Here is a 24,128-nt window from a genome sequence, read left to right on the forward strand (position 1 = left end):
GGTTACTATAATTAGTCAGATTAAGCTGGTACTAAGTTATCATTAAGAGTGTAAGAGTGTTAATCAAGAAGAATGGATTGAGCTCAGCCTTGCCTAACCGTATCCCAAAACACAAAGCATCGAGGTTGAGCTTGGACCGACTCAATTGTTAACGTAAATCTTCTCACATCAGCTTTGGGTCTGCTGAATTGTAGTGAAGTCTGTGCTTAGTTCTCAATGAGGTCACGCCAGTCCCAACTTTAAGTAACTAAGTCAGAGCCATGAGATCATTCAAACAATCTGCATCTGCAGCTATGGAAGTCAATGACATTGTAGAGTCTTTGCTTATAGTAGGCTTGGAACCTAATCAATCCCGAACTTCTATTCTTCAAGTTTTTATGTTTTTGTAACATTAAAAATGGAACAAGCTAGCAGTTATTCCTGCTAACAATCACAACCTAATGGATCCTGAACTTCTATTGTTTATTGATTCTGATTTTTCACTATTTGATTATCCGCTGAGACATCATTTTATTCCTTGAAAAAGTTGCATGCTAAGAAGAGGAAGATTGTTGACAGAAGAGCCTCTAATGGTCGCAAAATAGATTCTTTGGTTCCCTATGTGAAACTGCTGTGATTTTGTTTTGGAATATCTTGGAGCATATGTTGAGCAAACTAGGCTAGATTGTTTAAGGCTTATTGCATTATGCTTTTGTAGGTATAATGTTTATGAGAAGATAGTAAATTTCATGGCTCCAGAGACCATGGTCATTTCTCCTATGCTTTCTAACCTCAATAATTTGTTCGGGTTGAAGAAGCAGAAACCAGCTTCCGTAGTGTAGTAGCGATGCAAGGCTGAATCAGCTGTATAGTCCTTGAATCTCAGGCTAAGAAATTGTCTGCTGTTAATTTATTTGATATATTATTCAATATAATATCTGTTGCACTGATATTTATGTAATTTACACAATTTTTCAATGGGAGCCGAGTCTTTAAGATGTATGATTTTGTTGTAAATGACAATTAATATCTGTAAATTTGACATTTACAGAAATATTTTCCCCCAATTCAATGAATTGATTCTTGCCTGGTATACCCAAAGATGTCTGTATCGAATAAAATTACAAACTCATGGATGACTTGTGGACTATTGTCGCTTCTTTTTCTGGGAGATGGAGGACCGAACTACTAGAGCAAGCGTGAAAAATAATCCGGCAGCTGTGACGAGCACCTTCCAGCCTCTGAGGCTGCAGTTGTTACTGGTAGCCCTCGTCCTTGCAATTGTGTAATCAAGTTCATCCTCTTGCCCTTCTCTGTCTGAAAAACATACAAATAATATAATATTTATGTTTTTGAATTGAATACAGACGGACTTGGAAGTGTTTGGATGGAGTATAATTCATTGCAATACAACAGTACGATATACCTGTGTCTTCTTCATCAGTGTCCATGATGAGGCGATTAAACCATCTCTCTTCAACAATTTCGCCATCAAAACCAAGGCAGTATATTCTTGGTATATGCTCCCACATGGACAAATCACCCCCGATGACAAATGGATAATTAGGATCTGATTTGGTGTTGTGTTGGGTACTTATCATCATATTATTCTGGTGCTCTTGCATAAGCTCGACACCAAACTCCTTTATCCGAAACAACTTATTTGGTCCGGTCATTACTGAAACCACCACTTGATCTCCACATTGTAATATTGTTTCGTTCTCCATCTTCCAATGGCTCAACCATATCATATCTTCTCCGTCACCTGGGATACCATAGAATGATGGGGAATAGATCCACTTCAGACCCTTGCTCTTGTTACTCACTTTGATTATGTTTGAAACCCATTTCCATCCATCATCATTATAATTAGAATTCTCCTCGTTTGCATAGGAAGCAAAGATGTTCAAGCCTCGGATTCTATGACTAGAAGGGAGTAAAGGGACACTAAAAGATATGGAGGACTTGGTACTTTTATAGCTGAACCGGCCTGGAACCTCATTCCCAACAAAAAATGTGCTGAACATACCAACTTCATACAGTCCCTATACATTTTCCATGATCATCACAACATTAGTAAGTCATTTATTTCCCATTATATACATGATATGAGAGAGAGAGAGAGAGAGAGAGAGAGAGAGAGAGGCGCACCTGGACAGGGCTCACTTTTGGATGTGAGAATAATTGCATGTTCATTCGAATTGCAGGCATGGATTCCAAGTTGCACAAGCCCAAAAGTTTGATCATTTCCACATCAACTCTATCAATAGGCTCTAAGTTGTAACCGCACTGCCAATCAACTCGATTCCAATCTCCATCCCCCTTGTACGTTGCAGACGGTGGCTCAGGGGAAAGAAGTGTTATTTTTCTTAATGATATGCATCCGACTATATTCACCCTTTGGTGTACTTTCGGCAACCCCACAAGCGATTCGAGTCTATTACAACCCTTGAAAGAGAGTTTATCGAGCCTCCTCAAACTTTTGATAAAACTTGGCAGACTGCAAATTGGATTCTCACCTAACTTTAGTTTTCGCAACGAGGATAGACTACTTAAATCCCTACAAAAGGCATCATCAGAAAGATTGCACCCCATGAGACTTAACTCTAGTAAAGAGCATGGAAAAGAACTCAAGATAGTTGAACTTCTTTCTGGCCACAATTCACTTATTGGAATTCCATCTATTTCAAGAACTTTCAGAGACACCATCTTTTTCATCATCTCCACTGGAAACTCTTCAAGATTTGAGCAGCCAGATAAAATGAGTTTTTCAAGTGATTTAAGCATGCACATGTTCTTCGGAAGCATCCTAAGATTCTTGCAATCCTTCGTATTCAAATACACGAGCCTCTCCAGGTTTCCAATGGACTCATGAACATCAATCAGGCTGGTGCAATCAACAAGAATCAATTCTTCTAGACTAGGGCAAAGTGAGAAGTCCATGATTTCAGTGAGGGAATGGGAATGGCTGACGTCAAGGATCTTCAACGATGGAAGAAACTGTGGAAACAAAGGAAAAAAGAAAAGGAAAAAAAAACAATGAAATAAGTATCTAACATAAGAAATTAGTCATCGAATTAAAGAAAACATAGGAGTTCATTTTAACAATGGAGTTAGTCAACAAATAAAAAACTAACAAAATAAGGAAAATGAATTGAAATGCGTAGAGTAACATACTTTTGTTCCTTTCCAGACTTGTCTTAAGCTACTATGTTGCATTTCAAGAACAATTAGACACTCCGAAGGAAGATCAACAGGTATAGAATCCAATGGAAATTGAAGCCAACACAACCATCTTAATCTTGTAGGGAAATCTGCATAACATCCATCCAGTCGTACATGACTAAGATGGAGTAGTTGTAAATTGCGCATCCTTTCAAATGCATTGGTTTCCAAGACGGTCTCATTTGTGTTTATTGGTTTGTTTGCAAGATGCATACGCATATCCAGGGCAAGACCTTGAATTGTTTGTGTACCCTAACAGAAAAGAAAAGAAAAAGTTAAAACATTATTATGGATAATTTTCACAAGGAGAAATACATATATAGACATAAAAGGCATGTTTCTTACATTCTTTTCCCTCAGTACTTCGAAAGAATCCTTATGGCGCCATAATCTACTACGTTTTCCAGACTCTTTTGATTCGTGGCGAACAATTTCTCTTCCCATGTCACGGATCATGTCATGCATTTTCACATTGTTGCATCCATCAACTGTCACCAAGCATTTATCGATGAGATTTTGAATGCCAACAATTGTACAGAAATCACATCCATCGAGTATTCTAACAATGTGGCTTTTGTTCCTTCCTATTAGGAAACAAGCAATGTGGAGGAATAATTCCTGGTCATGGTCATCTTGTAAATTGTCATAGCTTATTCTTAGTTTATTCATGATTTCACCATTAGGGATAACTTTTAGCTTCTCCACTGCACTTTCCCATACATCAATACTTTCCCCTGACAAAGAAGACCCCAAAACTTTTAGAGCTAATGGAAGTCCATCGCAGTAGTGTACAACCTTTTTTGAATATTCCATGTAACCTCTAAGGGGATGATCCTGGCGAAAAGCATGCCAACTAAAAAGCTCTAAAGACTCATTGTAATACAAAGTTCCAACTTTGTGCACATTTGTAACTTGATGTGCCTTTAGCAACCTTTCACGCCTAGTTGTTATAAGTATCTTACTTCCCGGATAAAACCAATCTTTCATCTCTAGTACTGCATCTAATTGGTCCATATGGTCCACATCATCAAGAACAAGAAGCACTCTTCTAGAGCTTATGGCTCTTTCAATCTTTCTTAGTCCCTCACTAACACCATGTATTTTCACTTCTCTGTCGTTCAAAATATCATAAAGAAGTTGCTTTTGTATTTGAACTAAGCCATTTGGTCGATTTGCTGTTTCGCTGATATTTTCAATGAAACTACTTCCTTCAAAGCTTCTAAAGTTTGAATTGTAAACATGTTTTGCAATGGCTGTCTTCCCTATTCCAGACATGCCATACACAACTAGTATACCGACATCGGTTGATCCATCTTGTAACCACAAATTGATGTCTTTGACTTGAGATTCGACTCCAATTAATTTTGGTACAACGCTCAATGGTGTGCGACTTAACTTGCCTCCAATCACTTTAACAAGTTTTTCAATAAACTTTGACTCATACCTAAGAATTTACAAACAAAATGAAAAATAAATCAAACATGTTATGTCTCACAGATGTATTGGATGAATGAATAATGAATTGGGGAATTTAGATAATTAATAAATCAAACAAATGTTGATGGCCTTTACTTAAAAAAGAATTAAAAGGAATACAGCACAGAAAGTACATACCAACTTTTTTCCACACCTGCTTTTGAAACATTTTAAGCAACATGGAAAATGACTAATCCTTAAGTTTATCCAAGTGTGATTTCTTTAAGTTGACCTAAATTGGGACAATTATTCACTACTGAGGTTGAATAAAAACTTATAAAAATCAAGGTCCCTACGGATCATAGTATCAAATTAACTGAAGAAAGAGAAGAGAAATGGAGAAAATGAAAGTTACCCATCAGCTTGATTTTGTAAGACCATGCCTGCTAGATCTGCAATCTCTGCAAGTGCCTTCCTCCATCCCTCCACCTTTTCGGGCGACTGATTTTTCTGGCTTCTAGCAAATGCTTTTCCAACACTTCCTGTCTGCTTCCTCACGTGGGACGGATCAACATCGTAGAAGACTGGTAAAACTACATGGTCCGAGGTGGTCTTCTTCCGTTCAAGGATCAGCACAAGCTCATCAAGACACCACTTGGATGACGCGTAATCTTTCGAAAACACGACAACAGAAGTTCGTGACAGCTGGATCGCTTTCAGCAGTCCTGGCTTTATATCTTCTCCTCTCTCAAGTTCATCGTCGTCTCGGAACGTGAGAAATCCTGCGTTGTTCAAGGCTGTGTAGAGGTGGTCGGTAAAAGTCTTGCGAGTGTCTTCGCCTCTGAAGCTCAAGAACACGTCGTATCGGTAACCCCGAAATTTTTTGGAATCAGAGGAGGTTCCTTGAGATGTTGTCACAGCCATTGATGTGGATTGATGTTCAAACCACAAAAACTGGTCTTTGCTAGATGCAATGCAAATGTCTCTTTGCAGGGGATATTTAATTGGGTTATTCCTATCTACTGGAAAATTTACAAACAATTATAAAAAGGGTTGTTCCCATGCTTTTTAAAAAGGGTTGTTCCCATGCTTGACCCAAAGTCTTTCTTTAAATCATGGCCGACCGCTAGTGGCAGAGATTAAAACAAAAGGTTGTATGGGGTCCTTCCTATCTACTTCCAGCAAGATTCACAAACAATTATAAAATGGGTCGTGTTCCCATGCATTGACCCAAAAAGCTTTTCTTTTAAGTCATGGCTGGCTGCTAGTGGCAGAGTCCTAAAAATAAAATTGCACCTATAGTTGCAAATAAAAAGGAAATAGAACATAATTAAGTTCTGTATAAAATGCGTGATAAAAGAAAATGTGTGATAACTACACATCCAATTTTACTTTTTACATACGTTTTTAATTTTCGGTCGTCGGATCGGATAAATTGAAGAAAATCAACAGATATAAATTAACAAAAGGTATGTAAGAAGTAATTTAGAGTGTGTAGATAGCACACCCCAAAATGAAAGGGTCCTTGCACGCTCGAAAACGTCATTCGAAGAGGTTAGTAAACAATAAATGAAGAAATACATCAATGAACCAAATAATAGTGTAAGATAACAAAATAAACAATGACATTGAGTTGAAGAGTAAGAATTCATATATATCATTTTTTCCGTACAGTACTACAAAATACAACTCGCTTCTATCATATTACTAGTTTATCTTATTAAAAGTTGCTAGAGATGAGTATATAATGTTTGTGGTTTTGTTCTTGACATTTATCTTGCAATTCCCATTCTACCTGCATACTGCTTTGTCAATTCAATACCGCCACAACAATAATACTGCATTACTTTGTTGATGCTCATTTCCAGTGGAAAATGCATCACTTGTAGTCTTTTTCACAGTTTTTTCTTATGGGACCTGCTTTGATTTTTTTGGTACCGTCTTTGCTGCAAGCGTGGAGATGACGCCGTTGTGTTATGTGATAAGAGATGTTGCAGCTTCAAATAAATTTCATTGGATATTCTGTAAATAGGTGAAAGGGGATAAATAGATCAAACTATTAAACTAAATCTTAGAAAGACAATTAGCAGGGACCAAAATAATTGTTACATTGATGTAGTAGAGTACAACATCCTCAGTTAAATGATTAACCAACTAAGAACCCACATAATTAAAATTAAGTACCTGTAACCTGTCATTTGGTGCCACGGAGAATGTTCACTACATAGAATATTTGGTTGGTTTCTGCTTTTTTTGGTGATGTTTTCCTATTTGACTGAATATATCACAGATGCTGCTAATGTTGGGATGAGAGGCAGTGCAACAATCTGTCCCAAGAAAAAGTACAGCTTGAAATTGAACTTCTGTTAAATTCTCTGCCAAACGATATATCTTAAGCTGAAGGATTATAATCATACTACCAACAAACATTTCACCCAAAATTGAAAGGAAAAAAGTTGAAATTGATAATTGATAAAGCAAACTCTGCAATTTTATACTGAAAGGTTGACAATGGCTTGAAATTTAACTGAAGATCTAAAACTACTTGTATACCTAATTACTGGAAGAAAGTAGAGAAAAGCAAAGTGCTTCTATCCCAGGTTATGATGCACTGCAAGGCGATGCTTGTGATAAACCACCATATGCAACGGCAGATAGCAAACTATAATGATAATGACAATTATTATTTCAATAAATAGAATGTATGATTCAACATAAATATATTGCAATCAATTTGATCATAATCAAATCATTAAGACAATATGCCCTGCAACGTAAATTCATGAAACGCCATTTTACATTGTCACAGATTCCTAATCAGGTTGGTACTCCTCTTTCTGATCCCACTGAGTTTCGTCACCTTCTCAAGTCACTTACATATCTCACTTTAACTCATCCTAGTATTGCCTTTGCGGTCAATCATATTGCTTAGTTTATGGCTCGTATGACTCATTTGGTTGCTGCCAAATGTGTTCTTCATTATGTTAAAAGGGTTCGTTAGACTTGGTCTTAGTTTCGGCCTCACTATGGTCCACTTGTTTCTACGTGTCTACTCTGATGCAGATTGGGCTAGTCATCCATACACTTGTCGGTCCACGTCTAGGTATATTCTTTTTCTTGGCCCCAATCTCATCTCCTAGAGCTCTACATAGCAGCCTATTGTACGACGTTCTAGTGTGGAGTATGAGTATTGTGCTCTTGCTCACACTTGTACTAAATCCCTTTAGGTCTCCTACTTACATCGTGAAGTCCAATGTGTGATTTCAACGCCCATTTATATTTTCTGTGCTAATCTCAGCACCACCTACATGGTAGCTAATCCAGTTTTTTAGGCTCGCACGAAGCATATTGTGTTGAATTATCATTTTGTTTGCGAACATGTTAAGCTTGGCACACATAAAGTACAAGTCATTCCATCCTTGGGTCAGCCTACGGATCTACTGACGAAAGGTCTTTCCAAGCCGCGGTTTCCTCTCCTACGGTCCAAACTTGTGTCCTCTTGGCCGTTCCCAGCAAAAAATGTGTTGAATATATCATGTTGATGCAATCCCTATTTATGTAATACGGACACCATAACATTAACTAGTCAATTCTTTCCAATTCCAATGACATATTTATCTGAGAGAGAGAGAGATGCACCTGGAGAAGACTCCAATCAACATCTTAAGAATCGCGGAATGGTAAGAGACTTCTGTTCACAATCCTTTTATACTTAATTATGAACTTGTGATGCTTAATTAGAATGAAGACATAGAGCTAAATAATGCGGAGCAATATGCAGAATATTAGTGAACAAGTTGCTTCTTATTTAAAAGACCCAAGCAGAATGGTTGGGCAGATGCAGATGTGGTCATGTGGAAATTAGCAGTTGCTGTATTTGGCACTGCAATACATTAACTCTTATATCTAAATTGAAAAAATGAAAATTTCACAGTTTCCAAGGTCTCACGTGCATGCTCAGATACATTTGTGCTTCATATTTTTAACATCATAACAAGATTGGTTTTTTAGTAATTTAAACAGGAGTTATTGATGTGCAGGTTCCTGTGGGGGAGAACACTGCAAAGGGAAAGGTACTGATTGCATATAATTGTGGTTAACTGTAATTCTATACTAATATGAGGACCCATTTATATATTCATTGGAATTAAATGTCCCATGGAATTTACAATTTTCTCATGTGCTATATTAACTCCCAAATGAGGTACAAAACTACAAATTCGTTGTTTGGGATGGATGCCGACATTTGAGCAAATTTTGGGTTGTTTGTGGTGTTTACTTCAATTTTCTTTTTGGATGGCCCCGATGTGACTTGATTAATTAAATAGATATAGGATCACATTGACCATAAAGTATTACCTGCAACTCAACAACTAAAAATAAGATAGAGACTTGGCAGAAAACTCGAAATCCCTAACCGAAAAAAACTCAATATTATGCAATTAAATCATCAGTTTTCATGGCATATTGTTTTTCGTTTAAGAAAATCTTCTTTTACTTTATCGTACAAAAAATCCTACTCGAAGTAAAAATTAACAGTAGTAAGTCATGGCAGTATAAAGTATAATCAGTGAATTATATCCAACATAACATAAAACACAATTTGACTAATAAACATTTAACTCAATAAATTAATTACCACATCAAACTTGAGAGTCCAACAGGTCTAAATATGTCAAAACCTTCTCCATATTCAACTTCAATTGCCTAAAAATACCAAAAAGCGGAGCAAAAACATAATTTCATCAAAAGTGCTTACCCAAGGATAAGTTAAAAATAGAAAATAAGCAAACCTCAGAAGCTCTGGATTCTTAATCACCACAAAAATGACAAATTAAACCAAAACTACAACTAAAAAAAAAAAAATCAAACAATAATTATCTAGATATATAAAAGAGAGAATTTTTTAAAACTATAATTGTAAGTGGCTGGAATTTTATGTGTTTGTCCCCGTGACTTGGGAGATAAAAAAAACAATGCGGTATTTGATTGAAAAGCAGGAATGCAGACCCAATTTGAGTTGAAAGTGGAGCCCCATGCCAACTAAGAAAATTGTTACTCAACCAAGAATAATGAGATGTGAGTCAAATCATCTCCAATACACAACCAAATTGTTAAAATTCAAGTATGAATTTTGAATCCAATATCTTCTCCTCTAGTGCAAGGACACAAATTTTAAAACTCAAAACGAGTTCTAGAATTTGAGTTTTTAAGATCCAAACACATCACCTTTTATGATCCAAATATAAAAATATTGTCTAAAATTGAGTCTTTGCATTAGAGATACTCTAATAAGTCTCTCGTAAAACCAAATTGGTAATGAAATGTTTAAGCACTATGATTAGCACGTGAGGGTCTTGGTCCTCTATTGTTAAGCTTCCCCACGTGCATGTTAGCTGCCGCATGTGTAATCGTCCAATTGTGAATTCCACTATGATCCATGTGTGGTTTGGTTTTGTCTTTGTATTTCATGGGATTTGTTACTTTTTATTTATCTTGTTTGTCCAAAGTAAATGCAATGCTACTTAATTAATCAAATATAGGGAGGCTAACTAAGTCTCTAATCCGTAATAACCAACTCGTAAAACATATTAGATAAATTAAATCATCCATCTCTAAATGTTATAATCATCACATGACCCACATGTCATTAAGACTCGGAAGTAAAGGACAATGTGGGCTGGAAAGACCGAGTTTTCATTGATTCAAACTGAGTTTCATCAACTGAGAGTGGCCTCAAACGCGTAGGACGAGCATTACTACCTACTCTTTTCCCCCTTTCCATCCTTGCAGAACGCCAACGCCAATGAACCGGGGATGGTGATGCAGCAGCTTCGTTGAACTTCTGTTCTAAATTTATAGCACCCAAATCACCAAAATCCTCATTCCTAACCCCATCAGAGCTATTTAAAGAGCCCTTAGAACCTAAACTGAACTCACTCCTAGCAACAAACTCAAAACTATCCCTGTTTTTCACCCTCGATTTCGAACTCCGAACCGGCAATCCTAAAGGCCGATTAACAACCATTGATCTGGGGTTTCCCCATTCATCAAGACCATAATTTGGTTGAGCTACAAACACCATTGATTCACCCTGAAAATACTGAGAATTCAAAGCTTGAGTAACATTTTTCTCTTTATACCCACATGAATTTGCAGCCCCACTTTCACAAATCCCCAAACTGGGTTTGCATTGGGCATAAAAAACATTGCTTTCATGACAAGATTGAGCCACAGCAGCAACAGGGTTACCCACAAAATACCCAGAATTCCAACTCTCACCCTCTCTTTTCTCACCATATCCACATGGGTATTCACACCCGCCGTCGAAATTCGACGAAACGGGGAATATTGTAGGCATATAAGACTCAGAAGTACCCACATTTGAGCTATTCTCAAACCCCATTTCAGCAGTATTTCTTCTGCTGAACAAGCCGTAGGATACGGCAATGCCGACGAAGATAACGTGAATGAGCTCCCAGAACTTGGTGAGGATCGTATGGTTGATAAATTCGGGAGCTTGTGAGGGGAAAAGTGGAAGAACGACGATGAAAACGGCAAAGATTAGAGCTTTAAGGAGAAAGTGCATAGTGTAGGACTTACCGTGTCGAATCGGGTTTCGGTGAGCTTCTGGATTTGGATCGGAGAATGGGAAGTGGGGCTTTCTGCAGGGGATGGAGTCCGCCATTGATGAGCAGTTGAGCTTCTGCGGAGGTTTTGGATTTTGTGTGAAGCAAAGGAAGACTATGAAAGCAAGGAAGAAGAAAGAGTGGAAAGAAGTGTGCGAGGAGAGGGAAAAGGAATTTAAGAAGTGGGGTGTCGATAATTATGACCGTTTGTTTAGAATGTCAATATTGGCCTTCTGTTTTGTTTTGATTTACCGGATTTTGTGGAGTGGTGATCTTATATGTAGGGGCTTGGAGGTCATTTGATCAAAGAACAAAACAAAAGCAATTTGGTGGAACAATGTAAACGACACCGTCTTGATTGAAATAAAAGCAATTTGGTGCAACACAAAGCTCATTGAGCACCTAAGCAAATAGCAATGCAAACTACCTGAGTCATGGGTATACAAATTTGATCATACACATAGAGGGAGAGTTTTTCTCTTATGCTTTTTAAGGGCTTTTTTTTTTTTTCTTGTACAGGGCACTGAAAGATAAGCGATTTTTCACATTATGCTTTTCCTCCAATGTTCATTCCGTTACATCGAGTCGTACGATTGAATAAATCTAAAAATAATTAATAGACAGAAACAAATCACTACCTAATGAAATTGAAATTTTTGCATGTATATGCGAACCAAAATCATTTAACATTAAATTGAATTGTTATTTAGTTTCATTGGTTGCTTTTTTTTTTTTTTTTTTTAAGCGTGAGAGGAACAACATTGATCAAAGCATATGTGTTTTACTGACTATTTATTGGATATTTTTAATGTATAAAAATGTTCCTATTGATAAAGGTTTTTTTTTTTTTTGACAAAACAAATAAAAAATTTAATTTTTTATGGATATTTTTATAGGAAAACTTATAAAAAGGGCTTGAAAAGTTTTAATTTTAATAAAAAAAACCTTGTTATAAGTTTTGTTTAATGATTATTACAAGACCCATATTAAAGTAACCCAACTAAAAATAGCCCAACTATAATAAATTATGATTTGTCGATTTTACCCCAAACTTTTTTAGGTTGAGTTCCAGAGTATCGTCATTAATGGAATTCATCATTGTTTTGCAGAACTTCTTCTTTTTCTTTGAAATAAAAATATAGATCATCATGCTATTTAATTTATATTTTGTATTATTTTGTTGAAATGTAATCGTCGTTATTATTCATAGTGTATTCGAGCAACTGTTTTTCAATTTTTCTTCGTCAGTGGAGTTCATCGTTTGTTTCTCCAAAAAATAAATTTGAGATGTGCATGCTATTCAATAATAATGACAGGGTCATTGTTTCTGGACTGTAAAAATAAATTGTTTTTGGATTTTAAGTAACATTATTTTTGGAATTTAAGTCATTGTTTCTGGAATTTAAGTTACAGTTTCTGGAATCTAAGTCACTGTTTCTGGATCCAAATGAAATAGACACACTGTTTCTTACATGTAAGCTATAAAAGAAATAATGAAAATCACTGTATTTGGATTCAAAGAAAAATAAGCACTCTATTTCTTAAATATAATCAACTGATGAATGAAAGAAAAGAAACAGTCTATGTTTTAACATTTGACCGTTTCTTTTCTTTCATTGTTTATGAAATCCAAATCACTGTTTTTGGAATTTAAGTCACTGTGTCTGGATTTTTGTTCTTTTCTTTCCAGATACAATGTTTGTTTGTGCATAGACAAAACCAACACTGTATCTGATTTTTTTTTTTTTTTTAAAAAACAGTGTTATGTTTTGGAAAATGAGTTGGTTGGGTTTGAATTGTTAATAATAAAATATTTAAAGTTTGACAAGATAAAGGCGTTGTTGAAGATAAAAAATTTAAACTGAGTAACTAAATAGTTTTTTCACACTATTTATTTACTAATTTAACAAAAATTTAGACAATCAAATGGTCTGAATTCAAGGCCATATTTGGGCCGACCTAGGATCCAGCCCAATATACAGTTTGGTCCACCTGCCGTGTCACTTTCTCGGGAACATGTTTCCTCAAGTCTTTTCCAAATGCCAGGTGAGAAAATCAGAGAGAGAGAGAGAGAGAGAGAGAGAGAGCAGAATCGAACAAAAATCTCGAAAGATCGAGAGCTTATCAAACAGTATCACTCCAAATCCTTTCCCCTTTTTTACATACAATTTTGTGGACAGCCCCTTAATGATTTGAAAATTACCCAAAAACCTTGACTGTTTGATCCGTTTTTCATCTAGGTACAAGACAGTCGAAGCTCTAAAAACTGCTCTCGAAGGCTCGCCTCTCGACACCAAAGACGAGCGCTGCAAGGTTTGTCAGTCGATGGAATAGAAAATTGAATTGCAAGTTTAGAACTTTACTCTTCTTTTCTTATCGTTTTTCCAGTGGTTTTCTTGGGTACCAATCAGAATTGTCACCCTGTGTTTAATTATAATTCAATTGGTCTGTTTGGTGTGGAATGAAAGAAGGTGGTGAGATTTATTTTTTTGAGTTTTGCAGTCTGCAAATTGGATAATGGTGCATAGAGCTATTGTGGCTATAAAAGATGTGGATGCAATGTTTTCTTCTTTGGATCCCGAGTACATTGACATTCTCATGAAGTTTGTTATATGTACGGTTTTGGTGCAGTGTCATATAAGCCAGTATTCTACCCCAAAGTTTTAGAAAATATTAGGTATGCATAGTTTTTCTTCTAAGTTTGTGATTTCGACTTCTTGATGTTTTTCTCCTTAGTTATCTTTATTATTCTTCCTTTTCCTATAAGAAAAGTTCTCCGGCCTTTCTTTTCCTCATCTTTGGTATATGCTGTTGTTTAGGACATTTTACAATTTGGGGGTTTCTCTCATTGAAGGTACTTGTATAGAGGATTGTCTACTGGAGATCGGTCCACATGCGAACTGCGCCTTCGGATTCATGAAATACTGACGGAGAGAGCTGGTTTGGGATGCATATTGCGGTACCTTGCAGACACTGTGAATACAGTTTGATCTCAATACGACGTGGATATTGTGCCATTTTCATCCTAGCTCGACGCTAATTTTCAATATCTATTCAATTTAGTTATTATGAAAGCACAAAATGGAGTTATATATGCATATGCAATTCTTCAGTTCGAGATACAATGAAGGAACCAATCATCGACTCAAATTGCCATATGTGGGTTTTCTATACAGAATATACAAACCCACAACTGAAAATATAACACCAACAACGATGACATCTGACATGAAGGGCAACTCTCGTGTTTGGGAATACAAACCAAATGGGGATATTAACCCAGCTATGCAGACTTGAACCACTTTACAAGAAGCAAGTTACAGTGGAGAACGGAAACCAGCATCAATTGATTGCAAGATTGGAGCTACGTCAAACCTGAAGTTTCTGAAACTCTTGCCTGGTCCTGTGTCTGGAGGACGAACCTCGGCTAAGTTGTTAACAAATTACACAAATGTTTATAGAGAATCTTCATTCATACTGACAGCATAATTCTCCGTATGCTTTTATGAAACATGATTAGGCTACAAACAAACGAGCACATCTTACCAATCACTCTTTGTCTAAGCTGTATGTTCACCGGTCTCATATGTGGTTTGCATCCGTTCCCTGCTTAATCTCGTAGCTATCAAACATATGACAAAGATGGCAGGCAAAAGGGACATTTTGATAGGATTATCAGCATGCCGGACGTAATAAATGTATTGAATTATCGAGCAAACACACTGAGCAATGCCTCCGGCTAACACAAAAAGTTCAATATCAGAACCAAAAAGCATGTGACATCCCCTCCTCCCCCATACCACATTTTTTTTCATGCCCTTGTAAATCAGCTCCCATATGCAAGTGAGTAGAGCTGCAAAAGCCAAGAGCATACCGAACAGCGCATACCGAGGCTCACTTGGGGACGAAGCCTGATCACAAGCAGCTGATAAAATCTCCATGCAAAGGCTAGTGGCTAAAAAGATCCACTCTGCTGAATTTGTCTGCATAATAAATTAGCAATGAATGAGTTCAATTAAAAATTAAGCGATCCACCAACAATTCCGCAAACGAAAAGGCTAAACTACATTTTTGTCCCCCAAATTTAAACAGAGTTGACTTTGATTTCTCAGTCATACCATGTAGTTTACCCATTTTGGTGGGATTAATTCAAGAGAGATTATATTCACACACTCCTTCCCCACACCCTTTTAATTTTTTAATATTTTTTGAACACCACTAGCACTTGATAGAAAAATATTAAAAATAATAAAAGGGTGTGGGAAAAGTAATTTGGTGTGTGAATATAATCTCCCTTAATTCAATACCATGTTGTTAATTAATAAAACATGTCAAAAATTACATTATCTCCACATAGTTTGACAGAAACATCGCAAGTTGGTTACATCAAAAGTTATAACCTGAAGAAAATTGTAAAACCCCGAAAGAAAAAATGAATAACATGTAGTTCCATTTGATCAAAGCCTAAATATGAAGGAAATATGAAGCAAAAATGACTAACATGTAGTTCCATTTGATCAATGACTAACATGTACTAGAGTGCATGGAAAAGAACTCACGATAGTTGAACTTCTTTGTGGCCATAATTCACTTAATGGAGTTCCAACTATTTCAAGAACTTTCAAAGACCCCATCTTCTTTACAATCTCCACTGCTAACTCATCAAGATTTGAGCAACCAGATAAAATGAGTGTTTCAAGTGATTCAAGCAAACACATGTTCTTTGGAAGCATCCTAAGATTCTTGCAATCCTTCATATTAAAGGACACAAGTCTCTTCAAGTCTTCAATGGATTCATGAACATAAATCAGGCTTGTGCAATCTACAAGAATCAGTTCTTCTAGATTGGGGCAAAATGAGAAGTCCATTATTTCAGTGAGAGCATGGGAATGGCTGACGTCAAGGATCTTCAACGATGGAAGAAACTGTATAAAATAAAAACAGAGAAAGAAAAAAATGTGGGAGAGTTAAGTTTAACATATGCAATTGGTCAAAAAATAAAAAACTGAATTGAAAATGCGTAAACATACTTTTGTTCCTTTCCAGACTTGTCTCAAACTACTGTATTGCATTTCAAGAACAACTAGACACCCCAAAGGAAAATCAATTGGTATAGAATCCAATAGAAATTGAGACCAACACAACCAACTTAATCCTGTAGGGAAATCTGCATAACATCCATCCAGTATTACATCACTAAGATGGAGTAGCTGTAATTTGTGCATCTTTTTAAATGCATTGGTTTCCAAGATTGTCTCATTTGTGTTTATTGGATTGTGTGCAGGATGCATACGCATATCCAAGACAAGACCTTGGATTCTTTTTGTACCCTAAAGGAAAAAACGGAAACGTTAGTATGTATAATTTTCACAAGAAGAAATACATATATAGACATTAAAAGCATGTTTCTTACATTCTTTTCCCTCAGTACTTCCAAAGAATCCTTGTGGCACCATAATCTACTACGTTTCTTAGGCTCTTCTGATTCCAGGCGGACAATTTCTCTTCCCATGTCACGAATCATGTCATGCATATTCACCTTGCCGTATTTATCAATTGTCACCAAGCATCTATCAATGAGATTTTGAATGCCAACATTTGTATAGAAATCACATCCATCGAGTATTCTAACAATGTAGTTTTTGTCCCTTCCTATTAGGAAACAAGCAATGTGGAGGAATAATTTTCGGTCATGGTCATCTTGTAAACTGTCATAGCTAATTCTTAGTTTATTCATGTTTTCACCATTAGGAATAACTATTAGCTTCTCCAATGCATTTTCCCATACACCTATACTTTTCCTTGATAAAGAAGAACCCAAAACTTTTAGAGCTAATGGAAGTCCGTTGCAATAGTGTACAACCTTTTCTGAATATTCCATGTAACCTCTAAGGGGGTGATCCTGGCCAAAAGCATGCCACCTGAAAAGCTCTAGTGATTCATTGTAATTCAAAGTTTCAACTTTGTACACCTTTGTAACTTGATTTGCCTTTAGCAATCTTTCACGCCTGGTTGTTATAAGTATCTTACTTCCAGGATAAAACTGATCTTTCATTTTTAGTACTGCATCTAATTGGTCCATATGGTCCACATCATCAAGAACAAGTAGAACTCTTCTAGAGCTTATGGCGCTTTCAATCTTAATTATTCCCTCACTAACAGTCTGTATTTTCACTTTTCTACCGTTCAAAATATCAGAAAGAAGTTGCATTTGTATTTGAACTAAGCCATTTGGTCGATCTGCTCTTTCCTTGATATTTTCAATGAAACTACTTCCTCCAAAGCTTATAAAATTTGAATTGTAAACATATTTTGCAATGGTTGTCTTCCCTATTCCTGACATGCCATACACAACAAGTATACCAACATCACTTGATCCATCTTGTAACCACAAATTGATGTGTTTGACTTGAGATTTGATTCCAATCAATTTTGGTTCAACACTCAATGGTGTGCGACGTATCTTGTCTACAATCACTTTAACAATTTTTTTGATCAACTTTGATCCGTTCCTAAGAATTTGCAAACAAAATGAAATATGTATTGGGAATATTAGATAATTAAAACATATGTTGATGGCCTTTGTTTAAATAAGAAAAAAAAGAGGACTGCTGACAAAATTAAATTGAAAAAACAAAAGGAATACAGCGTATAACTTATACGAACTATGGACAAATATCACATCCTAATTTTTTTCCATACTACTTTCGAAAAAATTTAAGCAACTGCAAATGAGTAGACTAACATGGAAAATGACTAATCCTTAAGTTGATTCAAGTGTGATTTCTTTAAGTTGACCTAAATTGGGATTATTATTCACTACTGAGATTGAATTAATAAATATATAAAAATCTAGGTCACTACGGATCATACATCAAATTGACTCAAGAAAGAGAAGAGAAATGGAGATAATGAAAGTTACCCATCAGCTTGATTTTGTAAGACCCTGCCTGCTAGATCTGCAATCTCTGCAAGTGCCTTCCTCCATCCCTCCACTTTTTCCGGCGACTGATTCTTCTGGCTTATAGCAAATGCTTTTCCAACACTTCCCGTCTGCTTCCTCACGTCGGACGGATCGACATCGTAGAAGACTGGTACAACTACATGGTCCGAGGTGGTCCTCTTGCATTCAAGGATCACAACAAGCTCATCAAGGCACCATCTGGATGACGCGTAATCTTTCGAAAACACGACAACAGAAGTTCGTGACTGCTGGATCGCTTTCTGCCGTCCTGGCTTTATATCTTCTCCTCTCTCAAGTTCATCGTCTCTGAACGTGAGAAATCCTGCGTTGTTCAAGGCTGTGTAGAGGTGGTCAATAAAAGTCTTGCGAGTTTCTTCGATATTGAAGCTCAAGAACACGTCGTATCCGTAACCCCCAAAAGTGTTGGAATCAGAGGAGGTTCCGGGAGATGCTCTCACACCAGCCATTGATGTGGATCGATGGACAAACAGCTCTTTGCTAGCTGCATTGCAAGTGTCCGTGTGGAGGGGAAATATTTAATTGGGTCATTCCTATCTACTCCCAGAAAAATTTATCAACAATTATAAAATGGGTCGTTCACATGCATTGACCCAAAAAGCATTTCTTTTAGTCTTGGTCGGCCACTAGTGGCAGAGATGCCAAGAACAAAGGAAAGAGTACTTCTTGTTTTATATGTGATTTTATAAATTACAATTTATATTGATGGTTGCTCATCTTTTTGTGATAAAATGCATTTCTAATTGCATTCAGATTTTTTGTGATAGAACACAGCACGTTTTGATCGGTGCTCCATACTCATTTCTCGTCATTGAAATGTTGAAGCCATTTCTACGAATCGTCAATCCACCAACTAGTGTTATCAATTGTTCTAAAGATGATATGGTTATGAGATAAAAATTAGAACTTAATAGAACCGCATAATAATGTGGCAGTAATGTTTAGTTACTTTCATAAGGTAAGTTTGGAATAACTTGAATTGGGTACATGGATGGTTAAACTTAAGGTGGTTGATCGAATTGTTGTGCTATGATTTTTCTATAGTTATAGGCTGGACCAAAAGAGAGCACTTGCAGCAGTGGCTAGTCCAGAATTCAAATCTTAGGGTTCCAGTGTTAGGTTCAAATTTTTAGATAACAATAGAGAGCGAAACATGCAAAAAAAAAAAAAAAAAAAAATCAATTTGCTCACTGAGGCATTTCGTCGAACACTTGATAGACTTGTTTTCGTCAACCAAATCACATTGCGCACAAGTAGATTTTGTAAACATTTTTTTTTGTTAATGTTTGAGCTACACGTAAGAATCTTGTTGGAACATATGTTGCACATTTATACAAAATATATAAAGTGACGAGAAATGTATATAAAACACAATATTTACGAGATTCGGCAAGTTGTGCCAACATCTTCAGAGTAGCAATATTGGTTTCTCTTTACACGAAATATAATTTAGAACGTAAGAAACAAGGGAAACTGGGAGCAATTTCTCCTTTGGCGTATTTGTATATTTTCTAGATGTTTGGTCATGTGTTTCTTTTTTTTTTTTTCTTTCTTTTTCAGTCTCTCACTCCCATTTGTAAGAAAATGGGTAACAGTTAATAGACATAATGATGGAGGTGACTTTGCTTTTTCTTTTCTTTTTCCCTCTTTTCCTCTACTCTTCGAAGCTTCCCTCTCCTTTTTTTTTCTTCTTCTTCTTCTTTTCTTCTTTTCCCTTCTCTTTTTTCTCTATTCTCCGAAATTTCCTCTCTTTTTTCCCCTTCTTTTCTCTATTCTCCGGAATTTTGTCTCATTCCCACCCCTTCCTTTTCTACATTTCCCTTCTCCTTTTCCTTCTCTTTACCCTCCGGAATTTCCTTCTCATTTTCCCCTCTCCTTTGACGTCATTGTATTAGGGCTAAGATGTGGACATGTTGTGTTCTAGAGAGGTGAAAATTATAGTCCCACATATCTATTTTCAAAGAATTAGTTTTTGATCTATTAGACCAACTCTAGCCCTTGGACCCAAACTCAAATATTTGGGTTTAAACACAAAAATTTGCCACCTAAAGACAAGACTCATACCAAAAAAAAAAAAAAAAAAAAAAGGGTTTGGACCTAAATCAAAATCAAATTTTGAGTTCAAATTTGGCTGATATGACCGACAACTAGCCCCCACATGGCAGGGAACTCAGTTGTCCAACAGTAAATGTGGCCTTTCGATTTTTGGACCATTGGTTATCAATGGTCCAAATCAAACTCCCTTTTTTGGGCAATCCTTTAAAATTGATCGAAAAATCTATATTTGTTTTTGTCAAATCCAATGGTAAAAATGATCCAACACTGAAATTTAAATTCAACGATCAAATAATATGCATATTTGGTAGTGTATTGAAGTTTGGTTGGTTGATGCGTACATTGAAGTTTGGTCGGTTGATGCGTACATTGAAGTTTGGTTGGTTGGTGGTTGATTGGTGTAGTTTGTTCCATTTTGGAAATCTTGTCGTAATTTAAATTTTTTTAGGTTAAAACATTCGTAAAACTAAATTAAGAAAGAAAACATAACTCAAAGTTTCTCTAAAATAATTAATACATTTTAAGTTCTAAAACTTAGGTCTGGAGGGTTGGGTGACGTTCACTGTTTACAAAGCTAAATTTTGTCTTTTAGTGGATCCAAATATTTGAATTTGGGTTCACGGGTTGGACTTGGTCATAACACTTATCTTTTCAGTTTTGACAGAGATCTTCAATTTTAATTTCACATGTTTGTTATATAGTAAAAGAATAAAATACTATTTGAAACCGGGTCAAATACTAGGAGAAGACATGTAAAAATGTACGGGGGTTGATACTAGTAGACTACATAATGTGAAGATATAGGGGATTGAATATATCAGTTCAAAAAGAAAAAAAGACTATACTCTCAAATTTGTATTAACGTGAAGATGATCGGTAAATTGGGTCAAAAAGTTTCCAATTTCACTTGTTTGCTAAATGGAATTATATTAAAGTATTACAGTAGGAAAGCCTCATTCATTCTTGTCTTAAGCATCAATTTGCAGAAGGATGACTTTGGTCCTAATTCTTATTTATAGTGTAAGGAGTTCAATTTCTCTTTTCTTTTAATATCTTTTACATAAAGAAAAGCTAATGATGACACACCCCGATCGAGATCAGGGCATGCTGGCCGTCACGTGGAAGTGACGTAACCATGTGCACGGAAGCTAATAAAATAATAATAAATAGTACGAATAAATAAAAACTAGCTTTACACCAAGTAATAATAAACAAGTGCAAGCGTAAGTATGAACCCTAAGTTCAGAGCATACAAGCCTAATGCAATCCAAAAGGAAACGACACAACAAAAGCACACCCGAAGGTGGTCCTACACTGGTGGTGGTCTGTCAGATATGCCGAGAAAGTCCTCACGGAAGCCACCAAACGTGCTAGCCAACTAGAATCTGGAGGGGCGCAAAACAAAAGCGTGAGTGGGAAAAAACAAAGCTTTTCGAAAACCAATTTAATAAATAAGTTCTAACCCCTCGCCGTAAAACCTGTATACTTCCCAAAAAATAAAGTATATATATATATATATATATATATAAATCAGGCTCAGGAATAAGCTGTGCCAAAACCTCAAAATAAAATGCAAGTGCTCGGGTAATAACAAATCAATGTCACATAATCTGTTAGCCGGAGTCACCTCATGTGACCTGTACGGCTGAATCTAGAGCTCAAATCTCCATCTCACTAGCTAGACCTGCACACGAGTCAGAACCACCTAAAGTGGTCTGTACGACACGCCTGGTGTAATATAAGTACGCTCTAGTGCTACGATCACGTGAAGGCTGGACGAGTAATCGCGGGTCACCTACGAGTCGGAACCACCTAAAGTGGTCTGTACGACAAGCCTGTGCACCTAACTTGGATCCAAGATGAGCGTGTGGTGCGGGAGGTGAACATCACGTGAAGGACTGTGCCCAACTCTGGGCGGGAGCACTAACACCGGGGGTGCAGGTTATGAGCTCTCTATGTATCTAGAATCACTACTGAACGTAAATGTAAAATCATACTCACCTGGCACTTACCTGTGCGTCCACGGCACCAATACATATGTATATATGTATGACCAATAATGCATAAACGAATGACAACCAATAAACATGGCATAATAATGTAAAAACATTTTTAATTCATTTTCTGGGAAACGTATAAGTATATAGGTATATACGGAAAACCAAAAGCCCACTCACTGGTAAGTAGAAGGGTCGTAACTCCCTTACCTCGAGTGACCACGCTCGTCCTCGGGATACGTCTCACCTATATGCGAAACAACTATAAAAACGTTAATTTTAAAGCACATAACCAACCTTAAGAAATAACTTCTCATACATTGCTCAAATGGGGTGTATGAATACACCAACGTGATTTACTCAACCTCAGGAACATCCCCATATTTTTAGGAAAAAATTTCACCGCCGCACGCGCCGGCCACGCGCAGGCACGTGCCTGGCACGCTGACGGCGTCAGTTGACGCCGTCAGGAATATTCCGTTATCTTTAACGGTTTCCGTCAACGGCGTTAGGAATATTCCGTCCAAACTGACGGAATATTCCGTCGTCTTCTCCGGCGAGACTCCGGCGCCGTCGCCGGTGCCGGAAAATCGCGAAAAATTCAAATCGTCCTAACTTCTTCATTTTTCAACCAAATTTCACAAAATTGGTACCAAAATGAAGCTTTCAACGAGAGGAACAAAATCATACCACTTTCAAGTGCTAAAATCCACGAAATCTCACCTGGAAAACTCCACCATTTCCGGCCAACTTCGAAACTCACAATCCCGACGTCCAAAACCTTCAAACGAACCACCCCGAGCCTCCTAGGGACCTCACCAAGCTTCCTACAAGCTTGAAATTCCCAAAAACATGAGAAATTACGTGTGCATGAACAGTGCCAAAAATCGGGTATCTCGAGTTCAACGTGAAAACGAAGGTAATCTTACCTGAAATGGGTATGGTTGGACTCCTACGAGCCTCACGAGCATGGATACGTACTTTGTTTCTTCGATCTATGATGATTTGGTGTGTTTGTGTGTGTGTCCGTACGTTGTATGGGAAATGGGAAGGAAAGGGAGCTCGGGACAGGGTGCAGGGATAGGGGAAAGGTGAGAGTGAGTGTGGGGAAGAGTGTGTGGTGCAAAACCAGCCACACCAACCCAAAAGAATAACCACACGACGAAAAATCTCCCTAGGGGTAAAATCGTCTTTTCATGCGTACATTTTTAAAAATTCCCGGAACGGGCTGTCACAAATGAAAAAAATCTCAATTTTTTTTTTTTTTTTATCTATCTAAAAACACTTAATGAATTTTGTTTGATTACAAGGACAAAAGGTGATGACAGTATTGTGAATAAGCTAAATTTTAGGCACAATAACAATATTACAATTAAGTTAAAACTAAAACGAACAATTGTTTCTTCATAAAACCGACAATTAATTCCACCACATGAGTATTCTTAAATCTTTCGGATTATTTTGAGACATCTCTCCACAATCACATGAATTATCTGTGCAATTCCATTTAAAATAACGAATTTCAATTGCTTGGTGACATGATGGTCAAGAATTTGTAGTCACTTCCCTTCAAATTTATGGGTGGTCGCTTGGAAAGATTTGTCAATATAAAAGATCGTTGTCTTAACCAGACACACACTTTTCTCAATCATTTGATACTCTCTCGTTTCTTCGTTTTCAATCTTTTACACGATCCTCAATCGCCACTCCATTACCTTGATGAAGACCACAGGCTTATCTCATGGTTCAAATCAAAGAGCTAAATCATTAGAAATTGGAAAATATTTTTCACACACCCATTTTTACTTTTTACACACTCTTGTTAATTTTTTGCCATTGTTCTTC

General features: G+C 36.7%; 3 protein-coding genes and 1 long non-coding RNA gene across 6 annotated transcripts in view; 1 reads left to right on the top strand and 3 right to left on the bottom strand.

Moving 5' to 3' along the window:
• The window catches only part of LOC125469506 (actin-related protein 2/3 complex subunit 5A-like), a 32,546-nt gene extending 18,307 nt beyond the window's left edge, over nt 1-14,239 (top strand). The window contains exons 2-4 of the mRNA XM_048566897.1: nt 13,490-13,562; nt 13,752-13,852; nt 14,104-14,239. Coding sequence (XP_048422854.1) covers nt 13,490-13,562; nt 13,752-13,852; nt 14,104-14,239 — 310 coding nt within the window. The remainder of the gene's footprint in view (nt 1-13,489; nt 13,563-13,751; nt 13,853-14,103) is intronic.
• On the bottom strand, nt 702-5,817 carry LOC125469495 (disease resistance protein RPV1-like). The gene is made up of 6 exons (XM_048566877.1): nt 5,036-5,817; nt 3,550-4,648; nt 3,157-3,456; nt 2,131-2,979; nt 1,406-2,024; nt 702-1,296 (listed from the first exon to the last, which is right to left on the bottom strand). Exons 1-6 carry the CDS (start codon nt 5,542-5,544, stop codon nt 1,127-1,129), a joined length of 3,546 nt encoding a protein of 1,181 aa, XP_048422834.1. The 5' UTR covers nt 5,545-5,817; the 3' UTR covers nt 702-1,126.
• Nucleotides 6,207-11,394, bottom strand: LOC125469512. 3 transcript variants are annotated; one of them, XR_007251798.1, is made up of 4 exons: nt 11,224-11,394; nt 7,174-7,282; nt 6,812-6,995; nt 6,207-6,642 (listed from the first exon to the last, which is right to left on the bottom strand). It is a non-coding gene; the product is annotated as an uncharacterized LOC125469512 (long non-coding RNA). The 3 variants fall into 3 exon arrangements; XR_007251797.1 differs by lacking the exon at nt 7,174-7,282 and having other exon boundaries at nt 6,812-6,947; XR_007251796.1 differs by lacking the exon at nt 7,174-7,282.
• Nucleotides 14,240-14,443: 204 nt separating the features above from the next.
• LOC103929908 (disease resistance protein RPV1-like) lies at nt 14,444-18,814 on the bottom strand. The gene is made up of 5 exons (XM_048566880.1): nt 18,172-18,814; nt 16,663-17,761; nt 16,280-16,579; nt 15,809-16,174; nt 14,444-15,232 (listed from the first exon to the last, which is right to left on the bottom strand). Exons 1-5 carry the CDS (start codon nt 18,678-18,680, stop codon nt 14,810-14,812), a joined length of 2,697 nt encoding a protein of 898 aa, XP_048422837.1. The 5' UTR covers nt 18,681-18,814; the 3' UTR covers nt 14,444-14,809.
• Between the last annotated feature and the right edge of the window lie 5,314 nt (nt 18,815-24,128).

The sequence above is a fragment of a genome, unplaced genomic scaffold, assembly GCF_019419815.1.
Source record: "Pyrus x bretschneideri cultivar Hongxiangsu unplaced genomic scaffold, Pyrus_bretschneideri_v1 Contig43, whole genome shotgun sequence".
Classification (NCBI taxonomy): Eukaryota; Viridiplantae; Streptophyta; class Magnoliopsida; order Rosales; family Rosaceae; genus Pyrus; species Pyrus x bretschneideri.